The following is a 21,494-nucleotide window of genomic DNA, read 5'->3' on the forward strand; positions in this document are numbered from 1 at the left end:
AAAACTTGCCAACCAAGACATAAGAATGACCAAAGCCCCAAAGAAGGGGAAATTTTTCTAAGCCCTTAAAGAAAAGATTGGGTAAACCAAGCGATTTGTCAGCCAGAACACTGGCCTACAAAGTACAAAGTAAAATAGAAAAGAAAAACTTAAGTCCCAAGTATTAAGCTGAGATCTAGATCTCAAGCTATAAACATAGAAGAGAATGATGAACAAGATGTTGGAAAACATAGTTTTGCATTTTATACAAAACAAGCAATGGAAGCAATACAAGGATCTACTTCATTCATGAGAGATAATATACAACTTCGAATTCTAGAACAAAAAATAGAAAACGTACCTTAATATAATGAAAATTAAAAACAAGAATTAGGTAGTATCCTGAGAAGACCTTCAATTTTCATCCCAATTTCACATGGTGCCCAAAATGTGTGGTCAATTAATCAATTCTTACATACATTCTCTTATGTATGGAAAACTATGTTCAAGAAAGATTATAGAGAAAACTGTTCTCTTCTTAATTTTAATCATATGTACGTTTTGATTGCCTAGATAGTTACGTTATTTAATAATATTTATTAAATAAATAACTGATTATTTAACTGGATTAGCCTTTTGGGCCAGTCCAATTAAGCTCCAGTGTGTGGCTTGAGATTGGACCAAAAGGACAAATAAGGCTATAACTCTAATGGGTTTCAGGCTTTCATCAACTCTTGATAAGTCCAAAGTTACCATTAATTGTATAACAAGTATCACTATTAAAATATAATTGCAATCTAGGCCTTATTAATAAATTACATCCCAATATAACCCATGCATGAAACATCCATAATGAACAAAATCATAATAAATTGTCACTTCATAAATATGACAAAATTTAGGTACAGTATTTAAGTGCTGTTCCTTAGGTTCCCATTCTTAAAATTTAGCCATGTGGCTTTTTTCTCATGGGAAAGAAGTATATTTTTAGTTAAGTACTGTCATATGGTTGAATTTTTAAATGGAAACCTAAGAAATAGCACATCTAAGTATTATAACTAAGTTTTGCCTTTGTAAATAACTATTTTATTCCTTGAGTCACTAGTTTAATATTTTAGTTATTTATATATATTTTATATAAGCTAATTTCATTAAATATAAATTTTAGTAACTCTTTATTAAAGTAGCTAGGCCCAGAATGTTGAATAATCAACTCCCATTAAATTTATCTTAATGGGATATTTCATGTTTCTATAGAAAGAGATTATTATGGATTACATTTTAAGAATATACGTTCCCTCAACATTATGTGTGATTACCCAATATATTAAGGTTTTAATCGTAATATTAGATTTTACTTTTGATATATTAAAGTAACTTACATTTCATGATCAGATTCATAATACAAAGATATATAGGATCCACCTACTATGAGAGAGATGGTATATTCTCGAAAAAAAAGGTATACTACCTCCTATCATATATGACTTTTTGTCTTTTAAATATCTATATTGATCTTTACTTAATCTCATCTGTATTGATCTTTTGTCTTTTAGTAACTTTCATCATAGAATAGTTTATTAAAAAAACTTTCATCAAATAATAAATGGGTCTAGTTAATAGGTGGTCATAAGACATTTGTTAATGAACTATTTTAAGAAAGTTTTTATACTTCTATAGTTTATCTTAAAAAAAAAAAAAGTTTTTATACTACTTTCATGAAAAATATAGAAAATTATATAAAAAAAACAATACTTTTTTCTTTCCCCATAAATTTTTTTTTTTTTTTTAAAAAATTTCTAACAAATATTTTTAAAGCATCTATCAACTTTTTCATTACTCCTAGTAGCGTTATAAATTCAAACAAAAACATTGGTGCAGCTAAGCCTCCTGATAAATCACCTCTATGCTAGTTAAATGTTCTTATTTATTATAAAGGCTCATTTGATGCAATTTAATATATATATATATATATATATATATGTATTTATTTATTTATTTGTTGGTTCTACAAAATTGTGAATTAAATCATGCTTTCTGAAAAAAGTAGAAAGGGAACTGCTTTTTCAAGAAGTACTTTATAGTTTACAGCTAATTATTTTACCCAACGAACCATAAAGGTTGTATTAAGTTTCAAGAAATGCAAGTGATTCCTTCATGTAACAAGTGCATGAGATCCAGGGGGGGGCCGGGTGGAGCAGCAAGGGGCCAGAGGCTGCATTGTAGTGTACTAATTTCTAACCTTTTCCACACGCAACCAACCACACACACAAAATAAATTCATGAAATACTTTTGACTTCAACAATTCGCACCATAAATATGAACTCAAAATGTTGGGAACACCGACTTTGATCGGCACGTTACTGCAAGATGTCTTGATAGCTAAGCCCTGCACAACCTCATAATGATGGTAGACCTTGGTACTTCACAATTAAAAGCAATAATAACTACACCACCAAACTTTTCAGGTCGATATCCAATTAAATTCTCATTTCCTTTATGCAATAAATTATTAGCATTTCTTCTCCCACATCCCATTTCCATAGCCAATCTCTATTGTTGCTTCAAGCAACTGAGATACTAAAAAACTGCGATGGCATACATCTACATGCCATGGCTGTTCTTAATCCAAATCCTAGTACTAGTAGGAAAATCCAAAGCTAAAGTTCCAGCAGTCATAGTTTTTGGAGACTCATCTGTGGATTCAGGTAACAATAACCAGATTCAAACGATTGCCAAGAGCAACTTCGTGCCTTATGGTCGTGACTTTTTTGGCGGCCACCCAACCGGACGCTTCTCCAATGGTCGGATTCCTCCTGACTTCATCTCTGAGGCTTTTGGACTCAAGCCAGCAATACCTGCCTACTTGGATCCAACTTATAATATCTCAGATTTTGCTACTGGAGTTTGCTTTGCTTCTGCAGGAACTGGCTATGATAATGCCACTTCTGATGTGCTAGTAAGTACCAATATGAACTTTCCAATACATACACGTTAACAAATTTTGAATGTTTTTGTTTTTTCTTTTTCAATTCGAGAGTTAGTGGTGGGGAGATTTGAATCTTAAATGTCTTCATTGGAAATAGTAGGAGTTGTCAATTAGTTGAATTACAAGACTTTTGACAACAAATTTGGCATGTTAATTCTATGTGTGCATAAGTATCAATTTGCACATCACATCACATTGCACTCTACACACACTCATGCCTTATTTATCAAATTCTACATAGCAACAATTAACCCATTAGTCTATGCGTAAGGGCTATGGTAAATGTCTTCCATCAAAAGTGATAGGTCATGAATTTGAGTTTGGGAATCAACCTTTCTAAAAAAAACGAAGATAAGATTTACTAATCACATCTCCCAAATTCTGCCAAAAAGAGTATTACTTTTTTTAGTTCATATGTTAGTGTGTTTGTAACTCAACTAGTTGGTACCTCTTGGTAGGGGTGTGTGGCCAACTTGCTAATCTGCCAAAATTAGCCCAACCTATCGGGTTGAGTCAATTTGTAGGGTTTGGTGAGTTGAATTGGATTGTCAAAATTTATTTTACGATGGGTTGGGTTAGGTGCTGGTCAGCAAATTCACAAATCCATCTAATCCAATCTGACCCACCTATATTTAATATATATTTAAAAAATATGTTATATAATTTTATCATTTACTCTTTTATTCAACAACTGAGTTGGGATAGAAATATATGATATCCTTCTAACTTTGAAGCACTAATAAAATAATTTGCATTGGTTTGGTTCTATGCTCATGTTTATTAGGTAATTAAAATTTTCTCTTATTTGTATTAGTATTGCTATAATGCTCAATTAAAAAATTTAAATTAAAAAATATTTCAAACCCATGGATCCAACCAGATCCATGTAAGTTGGGTTGGACCCCCTGTGATGGGTTGAGTTGGATTGGATTTTTTTCAACCCAACCATGTTGGATGTGTATGGATTGGGTCATTGAATTGAAGAAACTCATCAACCCAACCCATACACATCCCTACGGCCCTACCTCCTAGTGTTTTTAAAGAAGACATTTATGTTTTAAACTCTCACTTCCTATTATCTCCCTTGTAATAAATTATAACAACGGATTATCTAAAAAGTAAACAAATAAGTTTTATTCATGTAATTTATCCCGTTTCAGGGTGTTATACCTCTATGGAAGGAAGTGGAGTACTACAAGGACTACCAAAAGAAATTGAAAGTGTATGCTGGCGATGAGAAGGCAAAAGAAATATTAAGTGAGTCTTTATATTTGATTAGCGTAGGAACAAACGACTTCCTTGAGAACTATTACACATTACCAGACCGACAATCCCAATTCACAATCGAACAGTACCAGGATTTTCTAATCGGACTTGCCAATAATTTCATTCACACACTACATGGTCTAGGAGCTCGAAAAATATCCTTAACTGGGGTTCCTCCAATGGGGTGTTTGCCATTGGAGAGAACAGTAAACATTTTCGATCATGACTGTGTGAAGGAATATAACAATGTAGCCTTGGAATTTAATGGGAAATTGAAGAGTTTGGTGCCAAAGCTTAACAAGGAGCTTCCTGGTCTTAAACTAGTGTTTGCAAATGCATATGATATTTTTCTACAAATCGTTAAGAAGCCTTCTACATTTGGTAAGTTTTGATTTCGTATACATCATTTTAGTTTTTCTTCCTCCTCATTTTTTCTTGACATTTATTTCATTATTCCTTATTTTGGATCATTCCAAAACAACTTTCCAACTTCATAAATTCAATTAATAATTGCTTTGAGAAACAACTGTGGGCTCCAATAATTATTTAATGACTAGTTCCTAAATGGTCCTAGCAGAAATCTATATTAAGCCACAAATTCTTTATCACTTCCTTCTTTATTGTTCTAGCAGAAAATTTTGGTAATTTTAGAAAAAAGGAAAGGAATTTTTTTTTTTTTGTAATTCCTATTTAATTATCAAATAAACTTGCAAAAGCATGCATTAATGCAATTTGAAATTAAATTTGATATGTCTTAAGTTTTTTCTTTTTTAGCTAAATTATTTCTCTATCCTTTAAACCATTGGATTTGAGAACTATTTGCTCTTGGTTGCAGGGTTCGATGTTGTGAGTGTGGGATGTTGTGGCACTGGGTTATTTGAGATGAGCTACATGTGCGATCCGCAGAGTCCATTTACATGCTCAGATGCAAATAAATATGTGTTTTGGGATGCTTTCCATCCTTCAGAGAAAGCAACTCAGATAATCTCCAAATATTTGATTAAAAATTCTCTAGCTAAGTTTCTGTGATATATATGTTATAGCGTGTGTTGTCTGGTTCTCATGCTATATGTAGAAGAAAATATGGGGCTCATTTTTTATATTTTTATGAAATTAAGTTGAGGGGTTAGGATTTTATTTTCTTAATTTCAGATATATTTAAGCCTTTTGTAGTCAACTACTTAGAGTTCTGTTATGGTACTACTTTAATTAAAATATGTTTAGGGATGCTTACTTGGAAAATAAGTTTGTTAGAGATTTTAAATATGCCCTAATTTGTAAACAAAATAGAAGTTTATTATTATAAAATTACTATCAATTTATCTTCTTTGGTATGTGAATTCGTGAATTCATAATCTCCCTCTCTTTTCCTGTGTATTGAATGGGCGCTTTATGGATTTGAATGAACCCTTTATGGATTTAAAGGTCACATCTAGCTAGAAATAAATCAAACTTTTTCATGCTTTCTATTCAGCACCAAGGATATCAAAGCTTGTTCGTGATATGGTTAAAGATAATGTGGAGGACGACCACCCTGTTGACAATGATTGTGGTTTGCGGAATGTAGTTGTGCAGGCACTCAAGGTGACAACCACCCTATTGACAATGATTGTGGTCATGCAAAAGTTCCAAAATATTTCAAGCTACAACTGTATCTAGTAAATTTGAAAGCAATATAATCTATTTGTGGTACGACATACATCTCACATCAAAGTACATTGATTTTCTTGGAGTAGAAACTTTTGGTGTTGTCTTCAATCATTTGTTGATTGATTTTGCAAATCAATTAAAAGCCAATGAGAAGAAATTTTTTGTTACTCTCTCTAAAGGAATACACGAGTTCCAAAACTGGATCATACTAGTCAAACTGAATCCGACTGTTGTGTTTCGGAATTTATAACTTTATATACGTTTATGTACTAGTTGGGCTCTCTATTTAATAGATCCAGTTTTTGGGTTAGATTCACTAACATTTTATCAATGATCAGAGCTGGGTTTGTTTGTTCTTGCCAATTAAGCCCGTTTGACTTTGTTCTGGTGAATTTTAAGGATTCCTGTATCAGTCGTATGAGTAATAGTAATACTACTAGTTGGGATTCTCTACCTTCTAGCTTACTGAACGTGCAGTGTTAGAAAAATCCCAAATGAGCTTGTTTTTATTTGGAACTTGATATGGGTATATGTACTAATTTTGCCTCTTCCTTTGCTTGCTACAACCTTCGAACCCCTACTTCTTTTCCATTACATATTCCAAATTGCTCCACACTTCTCACACTCCTATTCTATGAGTTCTCTTCAAAAAGGTACCACCAATTCCAGATTGACATGCTTCACACCTAAATTGAAGAAAAAAAAAATTTTGGGAACTGAATCTACTTGGTTGGAAATTACACTTGTTTTCACTTTACAAGATGGACTTTATCCCTTCCTTTGGAGATGCCAACCTATCCTCCTTTGGGTTTTCTAGGCAATTGGCACCGAGTAGCAAGAAACCTTTAGGACAAGAGCTCTAGTAGCTTCTTTATACATACCCTAATGGACTACCAGCAAAGTACACCATGCCTTATTCATCATAGCTTGAATCCTCCAACATTCAATTTCATCACTGCCAAGCCTCCAGTCTCAATTCATACCAAAAATGAAATATTAACAACTGCTGCTAAACATCTATCTAGATATTGTTTACATAATTGTGCATTCTCCAAGGGGGAAAATTATTAGATACTCCCGGAGTACCATAAATGCGTACTCCCTCCTCTCACATGAATGATGGGTCCTACCATGAATTTAATTAGTGTGACCCACCATTCATGTGAGAGGAGGAAGTACACATTTATAGTACTCCGGGAGTATACAATAATTTCTCCTCCAAGGGACAAATACAAAACATGTATTACAGAAGAAATTTCCAGAATTTATTCCTCATTTAAGTTGCCGAAAATTACAGCCAAAATGCATACACTAGACAAATCTTTTTATTTTTTTTGATAAGTAAAAATCATCAAATAATAAACATACACTAGACAATCTATATAAACATATTTCAGCATTCATGTCTTTGTACATTGAATTGGTGGTTCACGTGACACATGAAGCTTACATGCATGACAATATCTTAGAATTGGTCCACAAATTTTGTAAAAAAAGTATAACCAACCATGGCTCCAGCAACTACCTTATTCTTCGAAGAAAAATAGTATTGTGGTCTGTGGATGAACGTTACATCAAAGACTATATTCTCATGCAGCAGCTGGTTCAGAAACTCGCTTGGTTTCAAGCGTCTTCTCATATTCCTCGATGGACTTGAAGAGCTCAGAGAAGTTACCCTTCCCAAATCCTCCACATCCACCTTTTTGGTATTCCTTCCCTTCCTCATCCTTGAGCATGCATCCTACTCTCTGAATTATCTCTATGAAAATGGTTGGCCTGTCCATATGATTAACCAAAACCAATCAATCCAAAATAATGTAAACAGGGCAAAACAGAGCAAAAAATAAAATAAATTACATTTGAAATTGCTATAATTATTACAAGTTTAAATCCCAACTACATGTGAACTCTGTCACCATGTTTGGTTCACCAATCACCACTAAAGAAAGGAAAAGAACCAAAAGAAATAGATAAGAAAATTGTGGGAGGGGGTATCTACACCACGTGGATTGCAGGCCGAAGAGAGACTATTGGAGCAGCAACTTAAGAGGATGGGATTAGGCCCAAGTCTCAGTATCATAAGCCCAAAGGCCAAAGAAGAGCGGAATCACCCGAGCTACAGGCCAAGGTGTGTATTGCTGAGGTTGAAGTCTTGGCCCAGAATTCTTGCTGAGGACACTAAGAAAACAGCACAAAGCCTTAAGCAATAGCTACCTCCTCATTAATTAGATGTTCCTACCTAGTATCGGCCGCATTGAATGATGAATGACCAGCCTGAACTGCAAGGACACCCCAAAATTCTTCTTTCATGATAAAAATGTAAGAGAAGAAGTGTTTGATGGGACTAGCTTCCTTTGAGATCCAGCCAGATAATGAACAGCTGGAAAAGGAGGAGGGGGAAGATAAAAGGAGGACCTAACCCACAGCAGAAGGGGATTCCAGTTTTAGAAGAGAAAAAGAGAGAGGAAAGACTTTGTAATAGCTTAAGTTCATCTTTTGTATCTCAGCTAAGGCCATTTCTTAACGAAACATACTCAGTTCACCCATCTTGATCTTCAATCTTTCTCCAATCTTCCCATTGTAAATTACCTTCTCTTTCCTTACAAATTAGTTGTGTTGCTCTTAATCATCTAGTTGTTCTTTTTTCTTGGTGTTTTTGACCCCCCACAAAAATAATTTACAATCTTTCTCAAAAATCCATCTGAAGTTACCTCTACATAAAAGGTGAGATTTAGAGGGGAAGTCCATTGCAAGAACAAAAACAAACCACAAACACAAATATCTTTTCTTTTAACATTCTCCACATAACTAATCAAGCAAAAAATAAACCCATCTATTCTCTCTTTTTCACCTTTTCAATAAAAAGTGAAGCAATCAAGGGGGGGTGGGGGGGGGCGGCAAAAGGTTACCAGCCAAGGTTACACTTGGGACCATGTTAACCACCACATACAAAATTAACCACCAAAACTACATTCAAAACACAATCTACGATTTCATTTTCAATTTTCACTCCAAGATGGTTGCTTTTTAACCCACCTATTTCCAATTTTTGGTTCAAATGTGAAAAATGATCTCTAGAGTTTGGAAACAAATTAAAAATGCAGCAGCAATAGAGAGTATAGAGTTAAATTAGTTGTTGCATAAAATACCTATCACCAACAGGTTTGGTGAAGATTTGGAGCAAGGTCCCTTGATCATCCCTATCAACCAAGATCCCCAACTCCTCACACTCCTTAATCTGCTCATCTGTCAACACATCCCCAGCCCTGTTCTTCAGATTCTTGTAATACGTCGGCGGCGGCGACGGCATGAACTCGAAACCTCCAACTCCACTCCTCTGCCTCATCTCCCTCAGTGTCCTGAATATGTTCTCGCTCACCAGTGCCAAATGCTGCACTCCAGCTCCTTCGTTGTGCTCCAGGTATGTCTGTATCTGGCTCTTCCTTTTCGTCCCGTACACCGGCTCATTCATCGGTATCAGAACCGTTTCCTCGTTGTTCGCCAGAACGACGGAGTTCAATCCGCTCTCGCTCGTTCCGACGTCCTCCGCCGTGAATTCGGCGAACTCGTGGAATCCGGTGAAGGTTTTTACGTAGGATACGGCAGCGGCGAGATCGGACACGTTGCCGACGGCGTGGTCTAGCCGTCGGATTCCGAAATCTAAAGCCGGAAACGATGAGGTCGCGTCCACGGCCTCGAATTTTGGGAGGAACAAGGAGTCGGAGCTGGATTTGGAGCTGACGTAGCGCAAAACGACGTCGCCGTAGAGGTGGACTTCGGAGAGAGCGGTGGTTTGGTCCTCGTCGAGGTGGACGGGAGGGGAGACGGGCGCGGCGCCGTGGGAGACGCTGACGTGGAAGGCGGAAACGGCGTCGTCGACCTCGACGGCGATGGCGCGAACGCCGAGGCCGTGCTTGGACGCGAAGTCGAGACACGCGGCGCGATCGAAGGTGGGGATGGAGGACGCGGCTGCGGGGGCCACGTTTTCCATGGTGGCTAGAGAAGGAGAATACGGAGCTGTGAAGAGGAAGCTGAGCTGGCCGGAGCGGAGGAGATACGATGCGTGGGTCAAGTTACCCGTGGATAGATCCGACTTAGCTACGATGGGCATGCCCAAGCCCCATGAGAATCTTCGGGCCGTGTTGGTGGCGTCCATGCACCAGAACTCCACGTGGTGGAACCGGTTGACCTTGAAACGGTCGGATTTCGGGTTGGCCCGGACAAAGTTGGAGAACCCGACGAGTTTGAACCCGGTTTCGTCCGGATTGTTGCCCATGGTTGTTAGTTGTTGGTTTCGGGTAACGTTGGGTTTACGGGGCGGAGTGAGTGGGAAATGATTGGGTGGTGGAAGAGTAAAATGGTGGAGAGTGAGTGGGTTTAAATAGAGATGGTGGAATTTGGTTTTGGAATGTGGGTTTGGAGAGATTGGATTAAGCGAGTGAAGTCCGCACGTAAGCGTTATGGTCAACATGGGCTGAGATTTTTGCTTATGGATGGAATAATGATAGGATGACGTGGAAGGTTTATCACGGATTCACCGTAAGCAATGACTCCTATTCTTGGCTTCTAGGCTTTTAGTCTTGGATTTTACTAATGTGTGTACTAAAGACACATAATAATAAATTATTTTTAGAAAAAAAGTTTTCGATAATTGAAAAATTATTGACAATTTTTTCAATTCTCGAAAAAATATTTTTAAAAATAAATGGTTTAATGTATACCTTAAGTGCACACATTAACTGGACCTTTTAGTCTTATTGGGAGGTGGGGACACTCATTTTGATTGAATTTATTTATCCATTTATATCTATATTACTAATAATAGAATTTCTTGTTTTGATTTCATCATTCTACACACCAAAATACTCTCAAGCTTAAATAATAAAGTTAAATATATAAAGTTACTAATTTAAACATTTCTATTTTTTTTTTTGAGTAAACAGTAATACTTATTAGAACACACACGAAAATAATAATAGTGTTTTAAACCGGATTTATAATACATTATATAACCAGAATACAACTACAAAATAGCCTAAACGTTATAGTCAACATGGGCTGAGATTTTGCTTGTGGATGGAATAATGATCGGATGACGTGGAAGTTTATCACGGTAAGCAAACGACTCCTATTCTTGGCTTCTAGACTTTCCTGTTTAGTAGCCCCACTCAAATACAAAACTCCACATTTTAAATAACATAATACACATTTTCATATACTTTTTCACCCACATGTATATCAAAAACATTCAAATAACATTACTCAAACTAACTCACCAAACAAGCCCTTAGAAAGCGTATGAAGAGAGGTCCCACAGTGGATACCAAACAGTCCACCACCTAAAAATTACAATTAGTTGAAAAGTTTATGTAATAAGTGATATTTCTTTTCTTTTCTTTTTTGTTATATAAAGTTATATGATATTTACAAATGGATTTAGAATAATTGACACACGTATGTAATGATATGCAAACACGTCTCAAAGAATACTCAAGTTTTGTGTAATTTTTGTTTTAAGAATATGCTAGAACTCAAAGGATTGTAGTTTTCTTTGGATTGTAGCTAAGAGCATAACTAAGCATAAGCCATGTATTCTTATTTTTTATCTTTAAAAAAAAAATTCTTGAAGATAATGTATTCTTTTAGTCTTATTGGGGGGTGGGGACACTAATTTAGATTGAATTTATTTATCCATTTATATCCATATTACTAATAATAGAATTTCTTGTTTTGGTTTCATCATTCTACACACCAAAATGCTCTCAAGTTTAAATAATAAAGATAAATATATAAAGTCACTAATTTAAACATTTCTAAATTTTAGATAAATTAAATAAAATAGTTTTTTTTTTCACTCTATCCATCTCTCTCATCTCATGTAAGTTTTTTTAACTCTTTTTATCTATCAGAGGAGGGAGTAGTCCTTTCCTACAAGATAATTATTTTAGTGATTTTTTAATCATTTTATTGTTCATATGATTTTTAGTGGCTTCTTTCTCTTTTATTTTTTGGAAAATTTTGACACTAAAACCCAAAAAAAAACCTCATCACACATGTGAAGCACGTGTGGTGAGGCTGGTTTTTAATAAGAATGTAGTGTTGTTATTAATTGAAATAATGAAGTAGTAAATATAGGAGTTCTTCCAACTAAACATTAAGTCACAAGCTTCCAAAGTTTGTCTAGCTAGTGCATACACTAGAGTATTTCTGTTGTTTAATGGTCGGATTGGATGGGGGAGGGAGAAGGGGTGTAGGAGAGTACTTAAATTGACCTTTTGTCCCAAAACCGACTAAACCACATTGCTCCACAAGCCAACTAACTAAATTCAAACTTGTAATTGGAGAAGATAGTTAGTTTCAATGCCAATGCGGTGTGCTCGTCAAAGCTAGATCATGTATTCTGATAGTAACTGAACCAAACCAATATATATCATCAAATTTCTATCTCTCTCTATCCTTTCATCTTCATTTTTTTTTATTCAAAACTCTAAAATCTCTCAATGGCACCCTCAATCTGGGTATTAAGAACTGATACCAACCAAACCTTAACTCCTAAGTGCTAAATCTCTCTATTATGGCTTAACCAGTGGTTTATCTCTCCACCACCGCCCAACCAGGTGTCAAACCTCTCTCCCTCTCATTGTAATCAAAGAAAATCTATTGTAGGTTTGATTTGTTGTGGGTTTTAGTGTATAGATCTAGGATTTTGGGTTTAGAATCTTTAGATCTAGGGTTTTGTTGTCTAGATCTTAAGTTTTGGTATTTATATCTTGGATTTTTGGATTGAGATCTTAGATCAATGGGTTTTGATCTAAGATTTATGAGTTTAGAACTTAGATTTTCATATTCCTCTCTCGTGGAGGAATCTTGTGCAATTAACTTTCGATCCGACGAAAACATAAAGACCAAAGAACCGACCTCCAATGGTTATCATTGGAGCCGGTGAAGGGGAAATTGACCCCTATGGTGCAGTGAAAAAATTGGCCAACAACCAAACCGTAAACACCTCTACTTCTACTCCCCCTCCATCCACTTAGACCAAATTGTGTTGTTTAAAACTTGTGCTTTTTAGATTCTAGTGGCGGCTTAAGACTTTAGGCCATTTACGAGTTATGCCCGCATTTTTTAATAGTTTTTTTTATAAATTATAAATAAAATAAAATAAAAAAATAAAAAAACTCATGCCTTATTATAAAAAGGCCCAAAATTGTAGAATATTAAGGATACTACAAACTTTATTATATAAAACTAACAAATTGATGTGTCATTAATTATAAAATCAAAATTCCCATAAAAAATTCTAAAATAAAATAAAATATTCATTTATTAGAAGGTCAAAACTCACTAATAACATACATTAATATATTAGTTTGTATGTTTTATATCGTAAAATTTGTAATACCTTTAGCATTTTTTTTTTAAATAAAAATTGATAACAAGTGGTTCAAAATATAAGAAAAAAAATGGGTAATACACTATTTTTCTCATTTCCAAAAATGGACTTCAAAATATTAGGACAATAAAAACTCAATGTAATTGAAAACCATAATTTTTTTTTTTTTCTGTTTTAAGGCTTTAACTTTTGTAAACTAATATCTTATATCATAGATTGTCAACATTAATTACTTAATTTTCCACATTTTCACATAGCAAATAATCTCTATCACTTTTTTAAACCAAATAAAAGTTTATAATTCTTCTCAAAAAAAAAAAAAATTATAATGACACTTTGCCTTATCTAAGATGAAGTAAATCACATTTTTAAATCTGTTCATTCATAATGATAATCTTACACCACACCGATAGTTTATATATATATATTGAGGAATTAAAACCTCAGAAAATGGATATACTTGATGAAAAATCAATTTTTGAACCCGGTTGTTGCTAGTTGGGGTAGAGTGAGTGGTGAAGGAGGTACGTGGCAGAGAATGAGTGGGTTTAAATAGAGATGTATTTGGTTTTGGAATGTGGGTTTGGACAAATGGCCATCAAGCGAGTTGAGTCCGCACGTAAGCTTTTGGGGTCATGTGGTGGAATTGTCTCGTAGGGATATTGATGGGATGATGTGGCACGTTTATCAGAATGGGCCAATCACTCTTATTCTATTCTTCCCTTTCTGGCTTCCGGTGTTGTTCACTCATTAGTCATTTGGCTGGCTATTGATAGATGATCGTCATACATTATCGTCTGTATCGGACATATAACAACACAATTTGAGTTGTAACTGTTAAAAAGACAATTTTATTGTATTACAAATATAACTGAAATTGTGTCCCGTACGGCATTGTATAACTCAATGTCTGACAATAAATCGTGTAAAAGTCTATGACCATTTTGGGATTGGTAGTGCTGAATTAGAAGCACAAAGTAAGAGAAAAAATTAAATGCATTGCTGAATTATGTGTTCAATTCTCTCTCATATCCAATCTACCATGCCTTGCTGATGAATTGGTCAAAAGCGAGTGAAAAACATGCATGACCAGAAAATTAGTAAAGGAGTCGATGTTGTACATACCGGCCGGTATGACTTATATTTATTGTACCAATCGATAAACTGGTATATAAATTCATTTGAAACGTAACATTCTAAGAGTGTGTTTGGATATCATTTATTTTGTTGAAAACATGGTAACAAAATAATTATTTTTAAATGTGTGAATAGTATCGTGAGACCCATTTTTAATGAAAGTTTTGACGAAGAAAGAGGTTTATAGGTCTCGTGAACAGTACACAAGACCCATTGAAAGTGCATTAGCTTTGTTGAAACATGCTTTTCCCACAAAAAAAAAAAAAAAAAAATAGAACGAAAGAAAATGCAGACACAAGATAGTGCTTTTCAGCACTATCTAAACACATACAAATATCGGTCTATAACGGATGTAGCAGATAATATCAGCCATTTCGGCAGGAAAAATAAAAATTGATCAGTACAAATTACTGACTTGCATTGCGAGTCTTGCATTTTCTTCTCCAGTTCTTTTTCTTCTTCTTCGCCGGTCTCTGCTTCTCTACTTCTATTTTCTCTTTCTATTATGACCATCTCTCTCTCCTTTCTTCACATTTTTGTGACAGAGATGTTTTGTGGGCTGAAATGAATCTTTTCGTGATTCCTTTTCATGTGTCGATTATTATAATTGCTGTGCTAGAGACTGGCATATTAACTTAAATATGGGCTAATAGTTTTAAGCTCTTAACAAATAGGGTTAAATTTGTTGCGCACACATTGATTTACACAGTTTTACTATCACACCCCAAAAAGCAACTGAAATCGGTATTGACCAAAATATATATTCCCTTAATTAGTCAAATTAAAATGATCTCTAATATGAAATTGGCTCTCTTTGAAATTACACACACTCGTGAGAATAATCAGATAACCAAAGGGTTTTTAACACCCACATTAAGATAATAAATAAATAAATGATAAAGGTGAAGCTTTATTATTATTATTATTATTATTATTATTGTTGTGAAATTTTAAAGTACTCGCAAGTGTACGAATTGTACCGAAATATAGTTTGACCAGAACGAAGTCGAACCCACAAGGACTTGAATGAACATAGAAAAATTAATCAAATCTTAACCAAATTAATCTTAATCTAGTTTAATAAAAATTGGTTGTTTGAAATTAAATATACTGAGCAAATAATTAAACTAAAAAAAGATATAATATAAAGCAATAAAGAGATGTAAACAATCTAGAGAAATGAATTAAGGTTTTAGAATCCGCTTTGTTAATTCATATCAGTATATATTTACGATCATTAATTTTTTCCAACCACTACATGATAATCTAGAAATCAATCTTGCTACCATGGAGAATATTATCGTTAAAACTTCTATTTAAATATCTAAAACATGCTTTTCTTCGCTTCCTAGGTATAAAATCAAATCATCAAATGTATCCATAGCCAAATAAATCACAAGAGATATCAAATTTTAAAATCAAGAAATAATAAATCAAGCATTCAATTAATTAAGACAAATCCTAAATCATGAGAAAAACATAATTGAACTCATTTCTAGAATCTCATCTTAGTCAATTGATATGAAGTAAGAACAATTTAAATCATTAAAGAACAACTATTGTAGGAAAAATCAAATCACATAAATATTACTGATAATCCTTAACAAGATTTTATCCTCAACCCTAATTATAAATTTAGCTACTCATGGTAATTGAAATAAAACACAAAAATAAAATACTAAACATTAAACCACACAAATAGAATATAAATTAACTGTCATGGAAGAAAACCAAAGAGATAGTCGTGCTCTCTATGTCTAGCCCCTGGCCCTAAAACTAGCCTCCTCTGAATTTTTCCCTAAAAAGCCTTTAAATAGGTCAAGGAATCTTATTACAAGTTGAATTCCCGTTTGGAGAAAATCCCAAATTTTTAGGTTTCACTTAACTGATGATTTTGGCCCATTTAACGTCAGAATTCGCACTTTTGGTAAACTACAAAGTTGTAGCCCTTTATGTTAAATTTTCATCCCAACTTGAATCATCTCAATTGGCTATCTGAGAGAAAGTTATACCAAAAATACTAACTGATGTGCAGGCTAAAATCCTAATCTGAATTGGACTTGAATTTGGTGCAAATTTCATTTGATTTCTTACTCCAATTTGACTTAAATTTAATTGAGTTGGACTTTTTTAACTTCATCATGGCCCTTGTAAAAGTAAAGTCCATTAGCTTTCTTCTTTGTACAAATCCATTTATTTAATTTCGTTCTCTTACAAAAGACAAATTCACTCAATAAAATTTAATTAAGCACAAAATTAATTATTCAGCATTATTCCAAAACCAAATATAAAATGTATGAATTAACTCAAAATAAGTATAATAATACTTTCTAACAATGATATAAATATGCAAAATTAAGCTATTATCAATGCACATCAATTATTATTATTATTATTATTATTTTAGAAGAACCGTGAAGCTCATTATGCATCACAAGATCTTTCATTATTCCACCATTTTTTTTTTTAACATTATGATTTATGACCAAACCATGGCTCCAGCAACTACCTTATTCATAAAGTAAAACAATACTCGTGATTTATTGATGAAAATGCCACAAGGAATTTATTCATGCAACATCTGGTTCAAAAATTCACTTGGCTTCAAGTGTCTTCTCATATTCCTCGATGGACTTGAAGAGCTCGGAGAAGTTACCCTTCCCAAACCCTCCACATCCGCCTTTTGGGTACTCCTTCCCTTCCTCATCCTTGAGCATGCACCCTACTCTCGATCTGAATTAATCTAACATATTGGAAATATAAAAAATTAATCAAAATTCCTATTCCACTTTTCTTCTTCTTCTTCTTCTTTTTCTTTTCTTTTCTTTTTTTGGTTTTAAACAAAATTACTTAAAAAAAAAACATTAAATTATGTTGACATTGCTATAATTATTACAAGTTATAGGACCTCCCCAACTTATGAACTCTGATGATAAAAAATTCTTTTTCCCATTCCGAGTATTTCACTTTACACTTTACCAATCATAATTTGTCACATATATTTTATTTTTATTTTTTTAATAAAATAATTAAAATTTAAAATAAAAATAATGAGACACATAACATACTCTAGTTGGTGAGGTATAAATAAAACACTATCAACATAATAGGGAATTTTAATTATAAACTCGACCACTATATTTGGTTCACCACTAAAGAAAAAGGACTAGAAGAGAGCATTATTTAGTAGTATGTCTTATCTTGCATTGTTCAGCTAGAATCAAGTCTTTCATTTTGTTTTATATTTATATATATATATATATATATATATATATATTTATAGCACACTTAGAAATATTAATTTATTGGGTAAATTTCATTAACTACCCCTGAGGTTTGGCCAAATACCACCAAGGAGGTCCAAAAGATTTCAAAACTAGTCATTTCAATCCTTTAGTCCAAACAAATTCTAACACTGTTAACCTTAGTTATAATGCTCATGTTTTGGTCTAATACCATATCAATTTTCCATGTCATCCAATAGCAATTGGCCTTCCTCTGAGATTCTTGCATGTGTACATGCCACTAGAACCCAAAGAAGGACAACCCCTTCAGGCCTTATCACATCATCTACTTGCATCATATCCAAACAATGAATTGCCTTCCTTGTGTACCCATGTACTGCCAATCCTCAATCATGGCTGCCCATGAAAACACATTCATTTTAGGCATCCCCTCAAAGACTTCTTCAGCCATGTCTATACACCCACACTTAGCATACATATCAACAAGCGCGGTCCCCACAAACACATCTGTCTCCATCCCATTCCTCTTCCTAACATACTCATGAATCTATTTCCCTTGCAAAACCACCACAATTTGAGCACAAGCAATAAGCACAGTTGACACAAATATCATCAGGCTCAACTCCACTCACCAAGATATCCCTCAAAGTCTTCGAATCCATATTACACTTAACCTAACCATTCATAAGAACCCACAAAACCTTTGCTCAAACCAACCCAAACTCTTTGCTTAAAAAAAAAAAAAAATCCAAAGCAAACCCACCACCACCGATCCAAACTAAAATCCACAAACCTCCACCGCCGATCCACAACCGATCTAAACCAAAATCCACAAGCCTCCACCGCACTGCCAACCCACAATCAATCCAAACCAAAATCCACAAACCTCCACCGCCAACCCACAAATAACCCAAACCCTCCAATGCCAATTCACACCAAAACCCACGAACCACTACTAACCCACAGCACGATGCCGCCACAAAGACCATGAGAGCCAACATAGATCCACACTGAAACCCATGAACACCACTTACCCACACCATGGCGCCGCTACAAAGACCACAAGAAGATAAGAGAGGTCTAAGAGTGGAAAAGGGATGAGGGAGCCAGAGAGAGGGTGAGAAGAAAGAGTGGCCTAAGAGTAAAAAAAAAAGGATGAGGGAGCCAAAGAGAGTGAGAAGAAAGAGTGAGGAGAGAGAAGAAAGGTTTGAGGGTGAGAAAGAGAAACTAAAATAAATAACAACATTAGAGTCCGTTTGAACTTAAGGACTGAAATTATCAATTTTGAAATCTTTTAAATCTCCTTAATATTTGGCCAAACCTTAGGGGTAGTTAGTGAAATTTACCCTAATTTATTTTTAGTATGGGCAAGCAACTAAGGTTAACATAATACTCAAATAATTCTTAAACTAACTTAACACAAATAGTGGAGTAACACTACCCTCCTATTACACACACTAACATATATGGTTCCATTCTACGTCCACTTCACTTCATGCACATTGTCCAAACCATGCACGTATCAATAAAAATAGGACAACATATACCAATTCTAAGTTCAGGACATATTTAATCAGACTCTAAGCAAATTATTTCACTTCACTTCATATTCGAATGAAGGTAGTGTTTCAGTCTTTAATTATATTATTTCACTTCTTACTCATAAAACCATGAAACACCCAAAACACTTCAAGAATGGATAATATGGTAGTAGGTTTTTGTCTATTGAGTCCACCACCTAGCAAAGAAATACATTTTTTTTTTAGATTTTTTTATTTATTTATAGAGAATCTCAACTTATAGAGTCTGCTTATGATTATAACTCTTTATCATCAGACAAATACATACTAGATTGTCCTAACATTAGTAATATATATCAACTCTTAACTCTCTACCATACTCTTCAATACTACATTATATTATACTATAATGTATTATTAATGTTACATATTATACACACATAGCAGAAATTGAAATACCTATCTCATACAGGCTTGGAGAAGATCTGGAACAATGTCCCCTAATCATCCCTATCGACCATAATCCCTAGCTAACTCCTCACACCCCTTAATCCGCTCATCTGTCAACACATCCCTTACCCTATTCTTCAAATTCGTATAATACGTCGGTGGCAGCGACCGCATGAACTCAAACCCCGGCCCCTAGTACCCCACTCCGCTTGCTCATCTCCCTCAGTGTTCTGAATATGTATGTCCTCACTCTCCAATGCCGAGTGGTGCACTAGTCCTACCCCTCTATATATTTGGCCTTTTCTCTTTGTCCTAAACACCAGCTCGGTCAATGGTAAAAGAACTATTTCCTCATTGTTGGCCAAAACTACAGAGTTTAACCCACTCTCACAAGTCCCTACGTCCTCAGCTATGAACTCTGCGAATTCATGGAATCTAGTGAAGTTCTTCGGGTATGATACCACAGGGGCTATTTTGGGGACACTACTCACAACGTGATCAAGCCGTCGGATCCCGAAATCCAACAACGGGTAGGATGAGACTTCATCCACACTTTCGAACTGGGCAAGAATAACAATGAATCATCAAGGTTTGATGATTTGATGAAGGACGTCGCCTAAGAGGTGAACTTTGGTGAGAATGGCAAAGGAGTTGTCTTTGTTGCCGAGGTAAATAGGTGGAGACACAGGCTTGGCACCATGGGAGACGCTAATGTGCAAGGCAGACTCGGCATCCTCGACCTCAATGGGGATGGCATGCACGCCTAACTCGTGTTTGAATGCAAAATTGCAACACACAAAGCAGTCAAAGAAAATATGTGTCAAATTTCATGCCAATGAGATGTTACCACTACCCTAGCCCAAGAATCCACTAATCAATAATCAAGCGATTACAAGTATAAGGAATCTTATTACTACCTTGACCTATCCCAAAATACCAACCTACAGTTGAACCTTTGCTCCAATATCCAATTGGACTTGATTTTGTAGCAACCTTCTTTCCTTTGTTGCACAAATCTCCAATCTGTGACTAACATGAATCCCAATATGTGACTAACTCTAATAACTTGAATGATTGTTATTGGCTACAAAGTTTTTCACTTCATAAACGATGAAGATCAAGAAGCATTTGGTTATAAAACCCTAAGGCGTATAAACGTAGTAGCTTCACATATAGTATATGAGTTCTAGTTCTCTGTATCTGTGTATGACGGCTTTTAAAATATGTCTTATATATTACTAGGGTTGTGAGAAAAGAAACCTTAATCAAATAATATGGCATTGGCCGAATTTCAGATCTTGAATTTTTGAAATCGTAATTCTCGATAGATCGAGCTTGTGTCAAGCTTCTTCATTTAACCTCGATAGCGGTATCCATCGAGCTTTTGTCAAGACTTAATGAATCAGCTTTTATTCACTTGTTTCTTGGATCAATCTTCATGACTTTAAAGATACCACTTGATATGTTTGAGTAACATACTTCTTGATATATTAAACCTAACTTAGACCTACTCAATTACAAGTAAAGTGCATTTTATCAAATGATTAGTCAATTACATGGAAAATATGACCCTAACAGCATGCATGGAGGATATAGAAGAAAATGTAATCTAATTGTAGATTTGTCAAAATTCACATTCAATTAAAAATATATATTAAATAGAGTTATAACCTTAATCTACAACCAAGTTTGTTGCCAAACTTTGTCCAAAGTTTATTTATGTTGGACCTAAAAAAATTTAATATGGTCACAACTTTTTTTAAAGGTAAAAAAATCATAAAATTTTTAAACTTTATATATAATAACTATTTTTTTTCAAAGTTAAAATGGTCATATGACCACCCTGGCATCAATGTAGAGCCGC

General features: G+C 34.6%; 2 protein-coding genes and 1 pseudogene across 2 annotated transcripts; 1 reads left to right on the plus strand and 2 right to left on the minus strand.

The window, feature by feature from the left end:
* The first annotated feature begins 2,479 nt into the window (after positions 1 to 2,479).
* Positions 2,480 to 5,561, plus strand: LOC115955234 (GDSL esterase/lipase At2g42990). Its single transcript, XM_031073300.1, has 3 exons — positions 2,480 to 2,939; positions 4,130 to 4,616; positions 5,071 to 5,561. Exons 1-3 carry the CDS (start codon positions 2,574 to 2,576, stop codon positions 5,262 to 5,264), a joined length of 1,047 nt encoding a protein of 348 aa, XP_030929160.1. The 5' UTR covers positions 2,480 to 2,573; the 3' UTR covers positions 5,265 to 5,561.
* A 1,630-nt stretch (positions 5,562 to 7,191) lies between these two features.
* LOC115955235 (4-hydroxyphenylpyruvate dioxygenase-like) lies at positions 7,192 to 10,366 on the minus strand. Its single transcript, XM_031073301.1, has 2 exons — positions 9,035 to 10,366; positions 7,192 to 7,661 (listed from the first exon to the last, which is right to left on the minus strand). Exons 1-2 carry the CDS (start codon positions 10,354 to 10,356, stop codon positions 7,475 to 7,477), a joined length of 1,509 nt encoding a protein of 502 aa, XP_030929161.1. The 5' UTR covers positions 10,357 to 10,366; the 3' UTR covers positions 7,192 to 7,474.
* Positions 10,367 to 17,009: 6,643 nt separating this feature from the next.
* Positions 17,010 to 20,415, minus strand: LOC115956936 (annotated as a pseudogene).
* Between the last annotated feature and the right edge of the window lie 1,079 nt (positions 20,416 to 21,494).

The sequence above is a fragment of the Quercus lobata genome, chromosome 8, assembly GCF_001633185.2.
Source record: "Quercus lobata isolate SW786 chromosome 8, ValleyOak3.0 Primary Assembly, whole genome shotgun sequence".
NCBI lineage: Eukaryota > Viridiplantae > Streptophyta > Magnoliopsida > Fagales > Fagaceae > Quercus > Quercus lobata.